The 20,247-nt window shown below is 36.2% G+C and overlaps 1 protein-coding gene across 4 annotated transcripts; it reads right to left on the bottom strand.

Annotated features, from left to right (window-relative positions):
• Positions 1-380: 380 nt before the first annotated feature.
• LOC130246606 (myelin basic protein-like) lies at positions 381-17,911 on the bottom strand. Of its 4 annotated transcripts, none has more exons than XM_056479648.1 (6): positions 17,651-17,911; positions 15,886-15,954; positions 10,137-10,163; positions 9,792-9,812; positions 4,977-5,066; positions 3,427-3,628 (listed from the first exon to the last, which is right to left on the bottom strand). In XM_056479648.1, the coding sequence occupies exons 1-6, from the start codon at positions 17,768-17,770 to the stop codon at positions 3,548-3,550; spliced, it is 408 nt and encodes a 135-aa protein (XP_056335623.1). In that variant the 5' UTR covers positions 17,771-17,911; the 3' UTR covers positions 3,427-3,547. The 4 variants fall into 4 exon arrangements, with proteins under 4 accessions (XP_056335624.1, XP_056335623.1, XP_056335622.1 ...); XM_056479646.1 differs by having other exon boundaries at positions 3,467-3,628; positions 15,886-15,990; positions 17,651-17,902; XM_056479649.1 differs by lacking the exons at positions 3,427-3,628; positions 4,977-5,066 and adding an exon at positions 381-1,449 and having other exon boundaries at positions 15,886-15,990; positions 17,651-17,900.
• Positions 17,912-20,247: the final 2,336 nt, after the last annotated feature.

Here is a 20,247-nt window from a genome sequence, read left to right as displayed (position 1 = left end):
ACACTCCTGAGACATGTTTCAGAGAACTTTCAGAGGATGAACAACATACACACAAACAATGCATACATTTCTGATTCTTTATTTGTCATTACTAGAGAGGGTTAAAGATATTACATTAGAAGACCTGGCCACTTCAGAATATCCTGTGTATTTTAGAAAGAGTAGCACCATTTTGAAGAAAAATCCAGCGCTGACAGGGAGAATATTACCTAATGTTTATTCATTACTATTTCAGAAACAGTTCATACAAAGAGTATATGAGATACGGAACAATGAACACTATTAAGACCAGATACACACAGAAAAAGGGAAAAAAACAGCTGAATAAACTCCACCTAACTCTTTCAGAAGTCCTCATTTAGCATTTCCCACATTATCCATCTTGCACTTTCAGGTTTCCTTCCTTTTTTCATACCCTTTCCCTTTATGCTCCCACTGACTCTTTGTCCTAGATTTCTGCATGTCTGTTTTTAAATTAATCCTACCCCTGGTAATTACGAGACCTTTCTAAAATAACACCAAAATTGCACATGTAATGACGCAGACAACATTTACAGACAGTTTTAACACACATACTGCAGTGCAACATCTGAGGGCATACAATCCAAGCCACATACATGCTTAGAATCTATTCCCTAGTTCACAAAATTGTGTTTTTAGTCTGTTTTTAATCATTGTAAGGCACGGTCCTGATTTAGAGCTAAATCATTTGTCAAACTGAATCAAATTTAATATAGTTAACTGGTCATCATATTTTTTTTTGCATTAATTAAAACTCAATAAAGATTCCTATGTACAAATTCCTGGTATAAAGTAAATAACCAATATTAATGCAACACAAAGACCACAGTGAACACAAACATACACAAATGCAAATCACATGAGGTTGAACAGTGATCTCAACAAAACCATGGAGAGGCTTGTATAACATAACATAAAGGCCACACATCAAATGCTGGATAGCATAAAAAGCAATTCATTGTGTAAAACACATATAAGACCAATTCAGAATGATTCATTTGGTTGTTTCAGGAATTAAAAAAAATAAATATTCTGTCTAATTGTGTCAAACCTATTGGATGATGGTTGTTTTTGGGATATATTGAGCTAAATTTAGAAGGGAGACTTACAACAAGACGTTTTGCATCACCTGACCATTGACAATTATTACAGCAAGTTTGCACACATACAGTCAACACGTGCTTCTGTAACCCTGCAGGCATGTAGCAACAGATACTTGGATTGTATCTCTATCTAGGAAGCGAAGATGGCCAATGTTAGGCAGTTAAACTCGCTGCAACTGGTGAGTCTGTAGGGCAGACATCCTCCCTCTCAAGTTTTTGCTTTTCGTCCGTTTCACTCTCTTCCATCTCGGTGTTTTCCTGCTTAGAGAAGGGCTCAGAAGATGGTGCTCCAGCGTTTGGGTGGAGAGCGAGATCGTCTGTCTCCCTGAGATTATAGAAGAAAACCAATGTTGGTCATCATCATTATAGAAACACACTCAACCGCCGCTGTTGGATTATGCAACGTTAGTTCTGAAACATATTGCTAGGGGTGTGAAATACTTTTAGTAATTTGACTTCATTACTGTATTGAAGTATTATTTTGGGTAATTTTGTACTTTAGCTGTTACAAATCAAACTGACTTTTGTGAAGAGGAAACTTTTAACTCTGAACTATTTTATTAAACCTAAAAAGTAGACTAGTTATATATATTTAGTTTTTCCATCTTGTTTACATTAATATGGTAAACAGTTATGTGTGTTTTGACCAATGCAATCTCACTGCAGTTCGTGACTTTTTGAGTGGTGGTGAATTCCCTATAAATTTTTATGATCGCGTTGGTACGAATTTCTCAGTACGAGTTGGTACAAATTTTAGTATGAATTTCTCATACACCCAATTGCATTGGCATTAAGAAAAGTGTTACTTTGGCTTTTAAAAATTGTTACGTATTTGCATAAATGAAATTGTACAAATTTGTATGAATAAACACTTTTCTGACAAAATGTAAATAGTTTTTTTACTATTTTACTAGACAGCATTGGTTTAGCTTGATAAACAACTGTGGGAAAAATAAAGAGACCACAAAAAATGCTTAGGTTCTCTGGACTTATGATTTGTTGTTATGTGTTTGAGTAAAATATTTTTGATTTATTCTATAAACTACTGATGGCATTTATTCTAAATTTTAAATTGCAATATTGTGATTTTGAGCTCTTTTCTGCCAGAGAATATAAGAACTAAAATGGTGCCATGTTTTTAGACTCTTACACTGTAAAACCCAATAAGTTAAGGTAACTCAAACTACTAGTTCAAAAACTAATCCTAATGAGTACTGTGAACTTAATCCATTTCAGTAAATGAAGCAATTTGAGCTCAGTAAAACCCAATAAATGAAGAAAACTCAAACCAACTGAGTACTGTAAAACCCAATTAAAGAAAAGGAACGAAAAGAATGGCGATAATTCAGGGAAAAAAGTAATTTTGAAAAATGAAACAATCAAACTTTTTTAAATGAAAAATAAATATTTTTCATGCCTTATGTAAAAATAAAATGATTGCAAAAAGTTTAATCACTGCTGAATAATACAGAAATATTTGATTATATTGTTAAATTATTATATTGTTGTTGTTTTATCAATTAATTTTTATTACAAACAAAAAAACATATTATTTTGAACATTCCTATCACTGTAAAACCCAATAAGTTAAGGCAACTCAAACCGTTTGAGGAAACCGATTGCAACAAACCATTTAAGTTCAAAACTATTCCTAATGAGTACTGTGAACTTAATCCCTTTGAGTAAATGAAGAAATTTGAGCACAGTAAAACCCAATAAATGAAGAGAACTTAAAACCAACTGAGTACTGTAAACCAAATAAGTTAAGGCAACTCAAACGGTTTGAGGAAAACCATTGCACTGCAAACCATTTGAGTTAACTGTGAACTTATTCCAATTAAGTTGACGTAATGAGGTATTTAATCAACTTATTACCTTCAACACGGAGTTCAAAACTCTTTTTAAATGAGTAGAATTAACTTTCAGTCAATTTTGAGTTACTACACTCATTTCATTTAATAAAGTTAACTGTTGGGTTTTACAGAGTACCAATGTTATAATTTCAGAATCAAGACAGTTCAGAGTTACGAAATCATATTTGGTGAAATAACCCCAAAATTATTTACAACAAATGTCTCATTTCTATTTTTTGCTAGGAGTTTACTTTTTCAAAGCTTAGCAACAATTTTCAGTTGTACTTTATACTTTAAGCATATTTGAAAGATAATTGAGTCATTTAGTATCTGTATTTTACTTTAGTACCATTTTTGAGTACGTTTTACAACCCCTGTGCAAATTACAGAAGAAATAATGCTGAGCTTGCACAGAAATGGCACATAGCATCAGCAGAATGGGTGAGGGATGAACGGTCAATGTCACAACTAATAATAAAAACAACACAATGTTGTGTGTCATCCATATTGTAGGAGCATTACCCAGCCATAACAAGCTCTGCTACATTTCTAAAAGAGTGATCTGAGCACTCAGCGTTCTAGTTGTACAGCATAATGGAGAAGGAGAACCAGGCTGATTTGATTGTGTCTCCTCTGTTCAGGAGAGATTGTCTTGTGAAAAGTGCAAAAGGGAGGAAAAAAAAGGAAATTAGCCTAAAGTGGAGATGAGGTTGATGATTTGAGTTAAACATGAGCGTCAGCGGTCTGATGTCAAATGTATAAAGTTATCAGAATAGCATGTTTAAAAATGGACCAAATACCTGCAAATATAGCTCTGGAAAAAAGGAAGAGCTTGAAATTGGTTACCAATTCTTTGCATTTGCATTTAATTGGTTGTTTTGAGTAAAATGTTCATTTGTATTATATTTTAGAAACTACCGACAGTCTGGCTTTATTATGTCTACAAATATGATCATTTACAGCAATTATTAGCAAACAATGACAATTATAAGCTGGAAATAATATGGAAAATATATATTTGGGGAACATAAGGATCTATTTTTATTGTTTCCATATACTTTAAATAAATAATCATCAAATTTTGAGGTTACAGAGTTAAATTAAAGCCTTAAATGGCTTCAAAGGAGTCTAAATATACTTTACGAATCATATAGACCAGTTTCTTAATGTCTCATTTCCTTATACTGTCATTTGGTCTCCATCCACTTTCATTGGGTGGAGAAAAAGCACCTCAGACATCCTGATTAACATCTCTAATTTCCTTCCAAGCAAGAAAAGTCTTACAGGTTTGGAAAGACAGAAGACAGAATCTTCATTTCAATGTGAACGATTTCTTTCAGGAGCAGATGATGTTCCTTAATCCACTGAAAATCAAATCTCATTGGGAATCAATAAGCACGAGCATGAAGAGATGTGAATGTGCCCTGCACCTGGCAAAAGTTCAAAATGCTTGTTATGATGAGGCGTTCAATGGCTAACCGAACATAAGCAAGGTTAGGGCACATGGTAAGACTCAACGCTCACTGTAAAATTGAAACAGATGTGACAGGTCTTCTTTATACTTTAAATAAATATTGATTTTGAAAGGCTTGAGTGAATAAATAACCCTCAATGACTGCTGAAAGTCTGCGCAGGCCTTGCTGACAGGGTTGGTGTCATTACTTTGCAGAGAGATGGATATAATTGGACTTGCATATTGAGGGTGACTTTGGGTCAAAAACAGAAGCAGTCAATAGTATGATCAAGGACAATTACATTGTCACATGCCTCTTTGAACACAAAAAGAGAGTCCTAGATGGTTTCAAGGCAATATACTATGCTATCGAAATTTTTAATTGACTTAATTACATCTCGACGTTCTTTGTATATGTTTGAATAGCTGCGTCGGATCAAACGTAATTACACTGAAATAAGAATATCCTCTTTAGATGTCTAAAAATAGATTTAAAATGCTGTATGACATTCTTCGCTGACTTCTTTTGTGCTGCTTTTGGCTCACCAGGTTGAAGATTCTGGAGAGTGTGTTCTGTTCCCTTCTGCGTCTCTGTGGCGATCTAATACTCTCCGAGCCGCGCGCTGACGGGGAAGCCTAAAACACATGGTTTATGAACAGGAGAGGAGACCAGTGCGCTTAAATGATACACTGTGTAAAAATGTTTTTGTTCTTGGTAAAATTATGTCAAACTGGGCATTACAAATGTTGATGTATGACATCATACTCAATAATTTTGTTTAGCATTAAATATTAACCCTCAAACAATGAAATCAGTGTACAGTATTTTAATTTAATAAGGCATTCTTATTTAAGAATTTGTGTTGTTCAAGGATACGATTTGTATTTAGTAGATTTACAATATCAAATTATATTTATAAAATTGATATATTACATTTATATTTAGTTGACCAATTATTAGGCTACTGGAAAAAAAAACCTTCGACAAAAAAGTTTGATTATAGTAATATTAATAATAAAAATAAATCTAAAATATAAATGTAAACTAGTTGCATTTCAGATTTGTTGATTTGAAGGATAAAACCCATCAAAACAATTGCCATTTTCTAAACTCATTTACTTATAATTTAGTACACTTAGGGACAAGGAGCAGTGACACCAAAACCCTTAAGATTCAGTAAAATTTACACAGGATTGTTATTAAAATGTATTAAATATAGCTCTCAAAATCTGTCAATCTGTTTTGTTTTGTTTTGTTTTTTTTACAGGAAAAATGACTTAAAAGCTGTATTATGAATGTCAGGGACTTAGATGGTAATATCACTTGTAAAACAAACAAGCATACAGTCCTGGGGCCTGTTTCAGTAAGGAGGTTCAACCAACTCGGAATTTAAACTTGAACTCTGAGTTGCCTCATCGAGAGATTAAAAACTCAGAGTTTTCGATTTAAGAACAGCTGAACTGAATTGCATCATTCAAGTCTGAGTAGACTAAAGCTGCGGTCACACTAGAGTTTGAGCTTGCGAAATTCTGTTGTACGGCGCTGTGAAAAGGGGCGGGATTAAACAAGATGATTAGACATTAAAAAAGCGAGCGATGGGTCCATGTTTTAAATTTCTGTCCAGAGAGGTCATGTTTTGATCTTCGATTGGTCTCACGTATTCATGTGATGCGATTTCGCAGGTCAGAGTTCACCAAGCTTAAATTTTCCAATGCAGCGAACTGTGAAACTTTTCGCACGAGTTTGCGTTTCCGGTCTAACGCATTTGCGTGCATATGAATGAAAGTCTATGGTGAGAAACGTGCAGTCTGACTGCAGCTTCACGCATCATGCATCAACGCTTGACAGAGGGCATGTCTGAAGTTGAGGCTGATGTGATTGTCATATCAGCGTCAGCCAATGAAATTAGTCCGCAATCAATTACTGTCTGAGCTGGTGTATTTGCATCAAGCAATCTGAGCGCGTCTGTTGGCGCTAGAAAAGTTGAGAAGTTCGCAGCTTCTGCAGCGAGCAACACCAATGAAGCAGGACCGACGGATCCACAATGCAGTTCGGCAAAGCCTGACGTCACCCATTCAAAGTGAATGGGAAGCGTTGACGCTGACGCCCTGTGTGAATGAATCGTAATTAATTTAAGCATGCACACCGCGACTATAAAAAGGCATTATCAATAGAGCGCAGATATTATGAGTCACCATGGCAACATTATACATGGCAAATTTATAGCAAATATGACCATCTATTTTAAAAAAAAGCAACACTACTATATTGGTGAAACAGAGACAGTTCGCGTGGGAAAACATAGCTGCTCAAGTTAATGTGTAAGTTTACGTTTAAAATATTTAAAGTATTATTAAAAAAATAAGTAATGTAATGTGTGACGTTTATTGACTTTCGCAAACATAACTTTTAAATGACTAAAGCTAAGGCAAGAAATACTGCTTTGTCTTTAAAAAAGGGGAGGATACCGACAGAAATTCAGAGTTTAGAGAATAAAACCTGCTGGTCAGACCAGGTTAGGTTCACAGAGTAAGTTACCACGGTAAAAAGTAAAAGTTGCCACTCTTTCAGTCTTGACTTTCTTTGCTTTATTGATATTTACAAACCTGTGATTTTGAAACAGAAAAGTTAGAGTTTCTCTTTTATCAGGGTTAATTTACTCTGAGTTTTCACTAAACCTCATTTCTGAAACGAGTCCCTGTAGTCTGCCATGGTTGTTTTGGTTGTAAAGTATGAATGCACTCACCTAAATATAATAGGTTTTCAACTGATGATTGAAATAAAGGATGAGGTAAACATAACTACCATATTTTAACATTTGGTCTACAGCATAAACCACACACAACTCTAAATAAATAAATAAACATATTTTTAAAATTGTTTTCAAGTATTGTCAAGGTAATTTACCACAGACCTTATTTCACTCGTGAATTGAAGTAGCCCACTATAAAAACCTCCAGGAATTAGTGAAGTTTTAAAATCACGACTCCAGCACTCTATTTAATTTGATGGCATAAAAATTACACCTTTCATCTATTTTATGCAGTCTCACAAAAGTCTGTGAACATTCCAGGACTGTAATCGTCTCATAATCTTGTGATATGTAGTATTTTCTTTTTTTTTATTTTTTTATTTGAAGGATTTCTGCAACAACAACAACAAAAAAGCCTACTATTGAAGTATGCAATAACAAGTTGAAACATATAGGGAATGTTATGCTTGCCAGATTTCAAGTATTAAAGAAAGGGATGATTTAAAGACGACAGCTGTGCAGTAAAGGGTAATAATCATAACAGGGGTTATTGACATTTTCAGCTACTATAGGAATGTATTAATGTCAGAATACATCCAATGCATCATGTCTGCCGTTTGCATGCATGCCTTTATGTATTGGAGCCTGTGGAGTTAAACAACACGTGACTGAAACACAGGGGGCGCTGGTGAGTCAGTGAATCAGGACCTGGGAAGGAGTAGATGGGTTGGAAAATGGGTTTATGGGGAGTGAACAGTTTGAATACCCCTAGAGAGAAAGCTGCTTTACCGGCTGCGAACCAGAAAAAGTCTTGCTGCCTCAAAGTCATCAAGAAGCAGAGAGTCGCTCTGGTTCAGGAGGAATTCCATAATGTAAAAAAAAGAGTGCAACAATCAAGGTGCAAAAAAATGCAGTTGACAGAAAGAAAGGAATCAAAAACAACCCAAAAACTAGTCCTCTGGTCATTTTAGTGCTTGAGATCACTCTTTCAAACATTATAGCACAGCTAAAAGCTGTTAAAATGTAAAATCACATGACTGATGAGGATAAAACGTAAATAGGTTTGCATATTTAATTTTACGAGAGTGTCTTAAAGAGATAGTTTACCCCAAAATTAAAATTACCTCATCATCTATGCTTCATACGTTTCTTATGTTGAACACAAAAGAAGATATTTTGAAAAATGCTTCCACAGTATTTTTTTTCCTACTATGAAAGTCGATCGGTCCCGGCTACACTGTAAAAAATTATTCATTTTATTTACTTTTTTTTTTTAAGGTAAGTGGTTGCAAACAATTTGTATGGGTTGAATTTAAACAATCAAATTAAATTAAATAATATTCAACTTAATTTGTTTGTTTAAATTCAGCCCATATAAATTGTTTGCAACCACTTACCTTTACAAATTTGTAAATAAAATTAATATATTTTTTTCTGTGTTTCTACGGTGACTGCGAGAGCTTAACGTGCTGCAATAAAAAAACGCCAGCAAATTGAATAGATCTTCATCAGTATGACAGCACACATGCTGCAAATTGTCATGACACAAACACATTTAAAAAAAAAAAAAATGTGCTGCATTTTGACACAATGCAAAAAAAATAATACAACACACTGCATTTTCTCACAACACAAACAATTTACGAAAACAAGATGCATCTTCTCACAGCACGCCGGAAATGTTTCAAGGGGACCCTAAAACGTGATGGACCCGGCTATTTAGATTATGGTTATTTAGGCTAATAAATGCTAAAGACACTGGAATCAGGATATTAAAATAAACAAACAAAAACTCACCCTTCAAAAAACTTCACTGAGCAATAGTCACAGCACATTCATCACGTTTTTGGGTCCCCTTCAAACATTTTCGTTGTGTTCCATTCTTTTATTGTTGTGAGAAAATGCAGTGTGTTTACATAAAATGTTTGCGTTGACAAAAAAATGCAGCTCGTTTTCATAAAATGTTTGCGTTGTAAGAAAATGCATGAAAATACATGAAATATTTGCGCAGAAACCTTTTACCTTTTCTCAATTTGAGGGTGTTTTTTGTAACTGCACGTTTTCTTAAATTGCAGCACGTTAAGCTCTCTCAGTCACCATATGTACCAGCATTCTTCAAAACATTTTATTTTGTGTTCAACAGAAAAAAGAAAATCAAATAAGTTAGAAACAAGTGAAGGATGAGTAAACGATGATGGAATTTTCATTTTTGGGTGAAATACCCCTTTAAAATGTGCAGTGATTACATTCAAATTAAAAGTGGCTAAATTGAAACCACACTGCAATAGTGCTGAAGCTCCAGTAAGAGTATGACAGGCCCTAATTTAACAGCCTTCAATTAACTGAAAATGTAGTCAATCTGGGTTTTGTAGGAAATTAACCCACTTGTATCCCACAGGTTAACAAGAAGATCGCGTGAAGCGCAGCAAAACAGCTGTAATTAGAGCGATGCATTGGTTAATTCACAAAAGAAGAGAACAGATGATTAAGGAACGCGACAGATCTATTAGAAGTGAGACACTGGACAAGAGGACTTCCTGCAATCAGATCTGTTTATGAGGGAGTCTGTGAATACAAACGGAATTCACGTCAAAGACGAGTGACGTACCAGGCCCAATAGTTCTCTCCACTGCACATGAAAAGGAACAAAAAAAAAAAGAATGTAGAATGATTAATCTGCGTCTTAGGTCAAATTATAATTTCATTGCTGGATAGGAGAGGGCATAGAAAATGATCAGGGGTCAAATCAATTCTGCTAGCTGTATTATTAATACAGTACGTTGGTGGTAACCTCAGTTAAAAAAGCCAATGGTGGCCTAATAAAGTGTTACGAATATCCAACTCTTCATTTACGCCCCAAGCAAAGCACTTTCTTTAATGAATGCATGAGAATGTAGCATTTTAATCAACTGGTTAGATATTTGTTAGCTGAAAAATGGCAAATAGGACTCACCCTTGACTTGGGACGAGGAGAGGACACCTTTAAAGAAAAAAAGAAGTTGTAACATTCCAGTCATTTTATGTATTCAAAAGCTGTATAACGAGCCATTGCAGTATCCAGTGTAATACAAACAAGATAAGCAGTCCTTGAACAAAGACTTTTCATTTTAAAGATGTTTGCAGGGGACTTTCATCAGGCCTCCTCGCAGTTCGGATGAGTAATGAAGCTAGAGACTGTATCTTTTTAATGAACAACCCAGCATAACTGAGAAACAACTGCGCAATTAGTGTTTTCCAGAAAGCCATTTTTAATTTAGGACATGAGTAATGGGGAAACACAAGCAGACATATCTAGTTTCCACAGAAATGATTGTGTGTTTTCAGGGGAAAATTGCAGAAAATGAGAATGAGATAAGACAGCAAACTAGTCTGAGGCAAGGAGATAAGACTTCAAACTTATCATATGAAATATTGATAAAAAAATTACACATCTCAAAAATTTTAAATGAGGAAAAAGAGAATGTTTACTGAAGTTTAATATTAAACTTATTTTGAGAGGAGCATACGCTCATGATTGACCCTGCTGGCCCACATTAGCTAATCACGATCCTCCAATCAAAGGATCCCAAGTCACTATATATATCCTCATTTCCTTTCTACACCTATATTCATCTGGAAGAAACCCCCCTTCTTCCACCTTTTTCCAGAATGGGTGGCACGGTGGCCCAGTGACTAGCAGTGTTGCCTCACAGCAAGAATACCAATGGCTCCGGGTCCTCGCTGGGCCATCTGTAGTGGTGTGCAAAGCGAGGCTTCATGAAACACTTGAAACAGTCGAAGCAAATGTGTCGAAGTTTCGAAACCCCTCTCTACGGTGACACCTAGTGGTAATTTTTTTATGTATTGCACTGAAATAGCTTCAGCAAAGAACAGGTATTAAACCCCACTTTGTAAGATTGGATCTGCAAGTGATTTAGTGGAATGGTTAGGGTTCCTGACTATTGTGCGGGGATGCTGGGTTCAAATCCAGGCTGATAAAGCTAATTTGAAATGCTTAATATCAGTTTGAACTGCTAAGTTCTTATATCGTTTTGTTTCAACATTGGTCTGACATCCGAATAAACACTTTGTAAATAAATATGTCCTGTTTTTATCATAAAACAGGGTTGTTGCTAGATCAGACATGGTTGTGGCCGAAAGTTAACAAGAATTATTTATATTATTAATAAAATTTCCCATTTATTGTATTTTATTATGTCTACCCAAACCCTAAACCCAACCATCACAGTACTGTACAAATATTAATTATTACTTTACAGTGTTACAAAAATGATGCTAAATTGATGGCGTATCAGTAGCTGTATCCTATCTAGACTACACCATAAAACAGCTGCAGTATTAAAATACATAAAATCATGAATTCGAAGTGTTCACATGAATTCGATTTGTACAAGTCGGGATTCGAAAAGTCATTAGAAGTACAGTAACAACGTGTACATGAACAGTCCACTAGGATATATGAAACAGAAGTTTTTATGGCCCATTCAGTCAAACGCAGATTCGCCAGGTCTCGAAGCGTTCCTGAAATGATCAATGCTTTGAATCGCTTTAATCACGTGACCAGGTGTTTCGAAACACTTTAGTCATGTGACCTGGGTGTTTTGGATCATGCTTCGGTGCAGTGTTTCGAAACACTTGCGCTTCGGGATCTCGATACTGTGTCGAAATGTCAGTTTCACGTCAGCCATCCCTAGCCATCTGGTATTTCTGAGCGGAGTTTGCATGTTCTCTGCGTGAGTTTCCCCCAGGTTCCCCGGTTTCCTTCCATCATCCAAATTTGCTCTGTATTATTGACAAAATAAGCCTAAGTCTTTTTCTAAATGTCTTACTCTCAGGAAGTTCACCTTAGCCTCAGCAGCCTCACCCTGTGAAAGGGAGGGAGCCTAGTGTCTGAGGATCCTTTGAGCTCAGGGCTCTGTCCTGGGACAGCATGCCAAAACAAGCTATGTATAAATAATAAGCTAAGTGTGAACTCTTGAAATAAAATGTTTATTCACTCATTTTGCTTTGGTTTAGTCCCTTTATTTATCAGGGGTCACCACAGCGGAATGAACCACCAACTTAACCAGCATATGTTTTACACAGCGAATGCCCTTACAGCCACAGCCCAGTACTGGGAAACACCCATACGCTCTTGTATTCACACATATACACTAGGGTCAATTTAGTATATTCAATTCACCTATACCGCATGTCTTTGGACTGTGGGGGAAACCAGAGTTCTTGCATGGGGATAACATGCATACTCCACACAAAAACACCAATTGGCCAAGCCAGGGCTCAAACCAGCAACCTTCTTGCTATGAGGTGACAGTGCTAACCATTGAGCCACTGTTTCTTGAAATTAATCGCTCATAGCATGTGATCCAATTCCATTGGATTATGGGACTTTGATCTTAACTTTTGGTGGAAAGTTTAAAGGGATAGTTCACACAAAAATTAAAATGTATTCACTTGTGGTTGTACCAAATATTTTAGAGTTATCGTTTTCTGTTGAATACAAAAGAAAGCTTTAAAGGTTCAAGACACTCTGGAGTACTTTTTTAAAGATTTCAACAGATTTGTTTGTGTTGAGCATCAACTAAGACAACGTTAGCACCTGTCAGCTTTAATTGTGGGGAAAACTGAATAATTTTGAGCTTTTGTTAGCTTTTTTGGGGGGCAGGATCAAAATCATTCATAATGTAGCACGAATCTGCTAGTAAAGTGATGACGCGTCGGTTTCCCATTATTATTCATAGCTGAGTTTTCTTATCCTATGAGAAGACCCTGCTTCTTAACTATTCATGACTCCGACTCTGTCCGTGCATGACACACAGTATTTAGCCGTTCATGAAGACTTGTATGTGTTTGTTTTCATGATCCAAGGAGTTTGTTGCATGGCTTTCCCCATGATGCTGTCAGGGCCACCGATACAGCCAACCTATTTGTTTGCAGCAGGCATTTTTGTTGGGAGAGCGGTACAAGAATTGGAGAATGGCGGAATTTGTCTTTTATCAGTTGAGTTTGTTACCATTCAGACACATCGCCTACATCCATGCTGCTGTGTTCGCCTATGTTTAAAATCCTCCAGATTACCGGCAGGATTAATGGTTGGAATAAATAGCGAAAGAGACCTGCTGCACTGCTATCCACTGTGTCTGCATTCAGACCCGGGGAATGAGAAGGAGAGAAGTCTTCATTTAGTGTTTATATAAACAGGATTATCTTTATAAGGATATAACAAATTTTGGTTATATATTCTATGAAATTATGAATAGTCCATCATAGATGTCACAGCATTAAATTCCTTAGTTTATTTCTTTGCATTATAACTTTGTACCCTATAAAATCATGCATCTCTTCACATTTTGTATCAGATTTTTTTTTTATCTTGAGCTGGTGAGCCAACTGACAAAAGCCCCTCTTTTTCCCCTGCTCTGCTGTCCAAGCCCACCCCTCCGTCTGCTCGCAGCGCTCCATGCCCATCTTGGAGATTTTTTTTTTTTTTTAATTCTGAGGTTGGCTTGAACTTAAAGACCCATGGCCCTTTAAAGAATGCTTGAAACTGGTAGCCATCGGCATCCAAAAAAATATAAAGTACAGTGGTCCCTCGCCATCTTGATTCACCTTTCATGGTTTTGCAGTTTCGCTGATTTTTTGTGTGCAATTCAAGAGTTCCCACTTAGATATGCTTGGCGTATAAAGCAGGTTTGGCATGCTGTCCTGGGAGAGAACCCTGAGCTCTGAGATATTTGAGCCCAGGGCTCCCGCCCGGTCAATAAGCATATCAGGAGATCCGAGATCAGGTAGGTCTTGAGAGCTCCCCCTTTAGAAAAGTGAGGAAAAGGAGGAGATGGGGTGGAAGGGGGGATTCTTCCAAACGAAGATAGAACAGTAGGGAGAAATTGATCCATTTATAGTAAACTAGGATCACTCTGATTGGATTATTACTGATTACAGATGAGTAGCCAAATGTGCTCAATCATATCATGTGCTCCTCTCGAAATTAGTTTATGAAACTTCACTTAAACATGCTTTTTTTTTTTTACAGCGCATTGTGTTCTGCGTCCTGATTGGCTGTAGGCTATTGTCAATCAATCTCCTGTAAAGTACAGAATGCGTTCAGCTTGCCAAGTTGACATAAATCTTCGATCATAAGCAGTGTGATTTTAAAGTGCTATACTGTATGTTAGCAAGTTTTTCCCCCAACAAACCCCATAATGTCGACGAAACATTCGGCACCATCAAAGGCACCTACTGTAAAAGGCAGAGGAAGATGCTAATCATCGCACAAAAAGTTCTGGACATGCTAAAGCAAGGTAAAAATTTTGCAATTGTATAAACAGGAGAGAAAGTGTAAAAATGTTAATCCCATCTGAGAAAATTGTGTCATGAGGGGTTTTACAGCTTTAAAACGTCTATACAAATTGTAAAAAATAAAGTGGACTACTTCTTAGATTTTAGCCTATTGATAGCTATTTTTAGAACATAACTCCTGCGAATAGCGAGGGACCATTGTACTACAAAGAACTTGCTACTGGTTTTCAACTTTCTTCAAAATATCTTATTTTGTTATCAACAAAATACAAAAACTGAAACAACATTGGATCAAGATGTATCGTGAATAATTAATGATAGAATTTTCATTTTGGGGTGAACTAACCCTTCAACATAATTTTTATGGACATTTTCAGTAGCTTGAAACAACATATTGTCTAGGTGGGTCATGTAACACAGTGTTTCTTAACCATGTTCCTGAAGGACCACCAGTTCTGTACATTTCCATGTCTCCTTAACCAAACACACCTGATTCAGATAATCAGCTCATTAGCAGTGACTGAAAGACCTGTAACGGGTGTGACAGACAAAGGAGACATCTAAAACATGCAGTGCTGGTGGTCCTCCGGGAACGTGGTTGAGAACCACTGATGTAATATACAATACAACATTTTTTTTTTTTTTTTGTTAGACTTGTTTCTCTTTCTCTGTATTATTTATATAATATATTATTTAGGACTCCTAAAATGCCAATAAATTCACTTCAAAACTGCAAAGTTTAATTTTCAGCATTAAAAATTGTGGGATCAAGATCCAAAATGCAATGCAAAATGCAACATATAAATGTACTGTAAAAAAACATGGAATCATCATGAGCTTTTGTCTACAGATATATATTTTTTACAATGTACAAGATATACATATTTGTTTATTTTCATGCCAAACTCTGACTTTCAAAGAGTGACTCATTCTTTTCTACATAGCAGAAGATCTAACATTAGTGATGTAAGTGTGTGTAATGTTGACTGTCTGACAGATAAACAAGTCTGGACTATTGTAGCAAAGAAAACACGGGCTGCATGTTGAACATGACGACAAACTTGGCCTGTGAACTTGGCTAGACACTATGTAGCATGTCTAGGACGAAAGAAACTTTATGTTTTGCTTGCCTTATTGATATTTGACTCAAGCTTTTCAAATAAACATGCTCTTTCTTCGACTGGATACATTGGTTGTGGTAATGTTTTCTTGCTGTCTGGTGCTTTGAAAGCAGTAACAAACAGTTTGGAGCTAAAGATGAAGACACAGTGAGGTGTGAAAATATCATTCTCGAGTCGTGTGACGAATTGATTTCTTTTCAGGCCTCACTATTGTTGGTTTCCTATCACTCTTTGAAGTTTGGGACTTGTAAAGAAGCCATGCCAGGAGACGTGGATACTTACAAAGCTCCTGAAGAAATGCACGACAGGGTTGACGTCTCCACGGCGGCGGGTGGAAGAGTGGTGGGGTCTCTGTGGAGAGGAGGATAGATGACCACGAAATGAACCCTTCAAATGAACGAAAGAGAAATGTCCGAGTCAAGTTGCTACATATATTCAGACGACAACTTCTTGGATTGAATGTTCAATTGTCACAAATTTGATTAACAATTAACAAAAAGCAGGTCATAAACAAATGGAGATGAGTAAAAACAGGAAATTTAAATATCATGCTAACCTCACTTTACCTTGTAAACACATTGACATGCTTAAACATTAAAATAAGCATGCATCAGATGAATTGCAACCAACAGGAGGTGATTAAGCCGCTCTACACCCCCAAAATAGCAAACTCAAATGATAACGTCACTGACTGCACAACCAACAGCTCCATCTAAAGCTTCTTAGTGCTGTGGGAATTCATTGGTTTTTACATTTGAGTCTATTTGCTGTAATCAATAGCTTCTAAAGAAGCCAAATGTGTATTCTCATAAATGTTAGGGATCACTGAACCTAAAGTAATACCTTATTTTTATTTTGCAATTTCATTTTAAAGCCAATTTAAATGATTTACAATGATTAAATGACCTTGAAAGTTAATTGAAAATTGTGATATGACTTGAAATCTGAAATATCTGAAACATGTATAACAAAAATTATGATACACACACACACACACATATACATATATATATATATATATATATATATATATATATATATATATATATATATATATATATATATATATATATATACAGTTTTATGTGGTATCCACTAATTAAATATATACATTTTCACTTATACATATATATTTATTGTATTTGCATATGAATAATCATGAAGCAGTAAACTGTACACTGTAAAACCCAACAGTCAACTTTATCAAATAAAATGAGTGTAGTTAACTCAAAATTTACTAAAAGTTACTTCTTCCCCTTTGAAAAGAGTTTTGAACTCAGTGTTGAACGTAATGAGTTAATTAAATACCTCATTACTTCAGCTTAAATGGAATAAGTTCACAGTACTCATGTAGATTATTTTGTTAACTCAAATGGTTTGTAGCAATCGGTTTCCTCAAACAATTTGAGTTATCTTAACTTATTGGGTTTTACAGTACTCAATTGGTTTGAGTTCTCATTATTTATTGGGTTTTACTGTGCTCAAATTACTTAATTTACTCCAATGGATTAAGTTCACAGTACTTATTAGGATTAGCTTTTTAACTTAAATGGTTTGTTGCAACCGGTTTCCTCAAATGGTTTGAGTTACCTTAACTTACTGGGTTTTACAGTGTAAGACTTAAATAATATTTACTTATGTAATTTATATTTACTTACATAATTTTTATATAATACTTATATAATTATTATTTAACTTATGTAATGAAATGCATGCATATTGCAGAATATAGTCTTGCATATCAAGCAAGATATAGAAAATACAATTTTTATTTAGTGATGCAAGACATGGTAAATTGAAACCATATCAGAACAGCCAGCCTATTTGCAGAGCATTTGAATTTCAACTCCACACTCAATAAATAGAGCTCTGTGCCTAAAAACCGCATCTCCATAAATGCAACACAAATGCAATCACCACTGACTCCTAAACCATTCAACCATTCAGAATTTCAATACGCTCAATACTTTCCCCAAAGAATTTGGAACAAGAAGTTGTCGTTGACCATGCCAACGTTTGGAAAGCACCTAAAAAAAGAGAGACTCACCTTTCCCTTTCTCTTCTTGTCTCCTCCGAAGAACCTGCTGATTTGATCAAGGACACCCGGGGCCTTCTTCTTCCTGCCCAGCCCGAAGGGGTTTTGTCCAGAGGTGCTTGCAGTGGCCATTCTAGATGTTGATCTGTTCGGTGGTCTACAGTCTGGACGGCCAACGAATGTCCTTCTCCGCTCAATCCAAAGTCCGCTCTGGAGACGTTCTGCAAACCTTCTCGATAGTCTTCGGCGCTTCTAAGCACGAAGGGCTGGCCTTTGAAGGTGTCGTCCCCTCTGTTGCATGGCATCACGGGAGATGAGGTGGGCCTGCAATAGCGTCAGTGATACTGGGCCGGTGCCAGGCATTCTTTCGAGCCCTGTGTGCCCGCGGAGGGTGTCACTACCCTGCTCTCTGATAAAAGGAGCTGCTATTGTTCTAGTCCACATCTGCCCCGACTTGAGCCCAGCACAACAAGGCCTGTCTATGAGAAAGAAGCAGAGCGCAGCGAAGAACGGCTTTGGCACAATCCAGCCATTGTTGTGGTGACTCATGTTCATTATACAAATAGTTTACGTTGAGGAATCACATATGGTGCATTGCAAACATGTAAGAGTTTGAAGTTGTCATCTGCAGACAAACGACTCCATGTTTCATTCATTCACGCCATATGATCAAGATGCTGATGATGTCATGCGACACGCCTTCGTTTATTTCATTGATAAATTTTGGCCTTGAGATGCCGAACTAGTTCTTGGATTGATTTCTTGAAGTAGGTGCTGTAATTTGTATCCCAGATAAACGGTCTGCATTTTTCTGGCTTGCTCTGTTCTCTCCAAGTCTCAAAATATCTGCAAATTAATTTCCAGTGACTTTGCGATTCATTAACCAACCGCTGTGTGTGATACTCAGCATGGTTCTTTTCAGAGAAAACGTTATGAACACATGGACAAATCTGTCTCTGTCGAGGGTAAAAATGTTGTTGGCTTTAGTGTGCTGTTTTTTGCTGCCTTTTGTCAAACAATTGACAGTTGTTTGTGATGCAAGTATGGCCAGTGAACAAAGGCCACAGTGTTCCATAGTAAAATATTCTGCTTTTATTATTTATTCATTCACTTTTTTCAAAAAATATCTCTTTTTGTTGTTGTTCCTGCACTGAAATGTCACGAAACTGACATTTCTGATCATATAAATGAAGGTTTTCCTTTGCTGTGATCGCCCAGATGTGCAGCTGTAATTTTCTTTGTCCTCGAGATGTTTGCCACGAGGTCATTAGAAGAGGAAATTCATTCAAGCTAGAGATCCAGACTACCGGGTAAACATGCATAGGCTAAAATAATGAGGCATGCATGCGAAGTAGTTCAGGAAATAAAAGGCAGAAATGATGAATGTGTAAACACATCCAGTCAATGTTATGTACAATCAAATATAGACACGCAGTAATTTAAAAATGATGGCATGTGGATTTCAAATAGGAAATCTAAACTAGGAGGCGCTGAAAGATGTAAATGCATTGAATGTGTTTAAATGTAAATAACTTTACCTTTGTGATTTCTGTTTACTACAGTACAGTTTAAAGAATGCTCATCTATTCATCATTATAAAATAACATCTTATTAAAGAGATCCTAGGAAATAAACAATAAGAATAGAAATATTTCCCAACCAAAATAATTATATATTAATATATATTAGTATGGCGGCAAGGTGGTGCAGTGGGTAGCCCTGTTGCCTCACTGCAAGAAGGTTGCAGGTTTAGTTTGCATTTCTGTGTGGAGTTTGCATGTTCTTCCTGTGTTGGCGTGGGTTTCCTCCGGGTGCTCGGGTTTCCCCCACAGTCCAAAGACATTCGTTATAGGTGAATTGGGTAAGCTAAATTGTCTGTAGTGTATGTGTGTATATCCTGGTCCTCCAGGTTGGGGGTTGAGCATTAGGCTAACGACCCACCTCATTAAAAATTAGATGTTACAAAACACCAACATGGTGTGGCTAAATATCAACTTCAATGTAAAGACCCTGGGAGTAAGTAAGTAAGTATATATTAACTTAAAAATAGTAAAAATTAACTTAAATATTTAGTTCACCCCAATACTGATCCACCATGTCTAACTCAGAACACAAATGTGACCATGGACCAAATATTTTATGTTTAACATACATTTTTATATATATATACATAATCTGAAAGCTAAATGTATACAATTTCCTTTATATGGTTTGTTAGCATGGACTAACAAAAAAAATCTGTAAGTTTGACACCCCGTGGTTGAACTAGGTATTGCACTGGATTAAAACAAGCACAAGTGCAGGTTGCCAGATTGAAGACCAACAGGAGCGAGTGTGACAATCGAGCCTAAAGGCTTATTTAAATCATCTTAATTAGTGTGTTAATTAACATCTACATTTAAGCTAAATGTAACCAACATGAACTCATGAGCTGTTGATGTATAATTATGTTATGACTTTACTTGGAGGGGTGCATCATCATTAAATCATCCTTAACTACTCATGAACTCCTGTGTTTAAACTGTTGATGTTGACAGAGCCCTTTTCTATTGTTATTCAGTGTAATTGCACCAGACAGACATGCATAAAGAGTTCATGAGTAGTTAGGA

The sequence above is a fragment of the Danio aesculapii genome, chromosome 19 (assembly GCF_903798145.1).
Source record: "Danio aesculapii chromosome 19, fDanAes4.1, whole genome shotgun sequence".
In the NCBI taxonomy this organism is placed as follows: domain Eukaryota; kingdom Metazoa; phylum Chordata; class Actinopteri; order Cypriniformes; family Danionidae; genus Danio; species Danio aesculapii.
The sequence above is the reverse complement of the archived record's forward strand: the minus strand, read 5'-3'. Positions and strand labels throughout refer to the sequence as shown.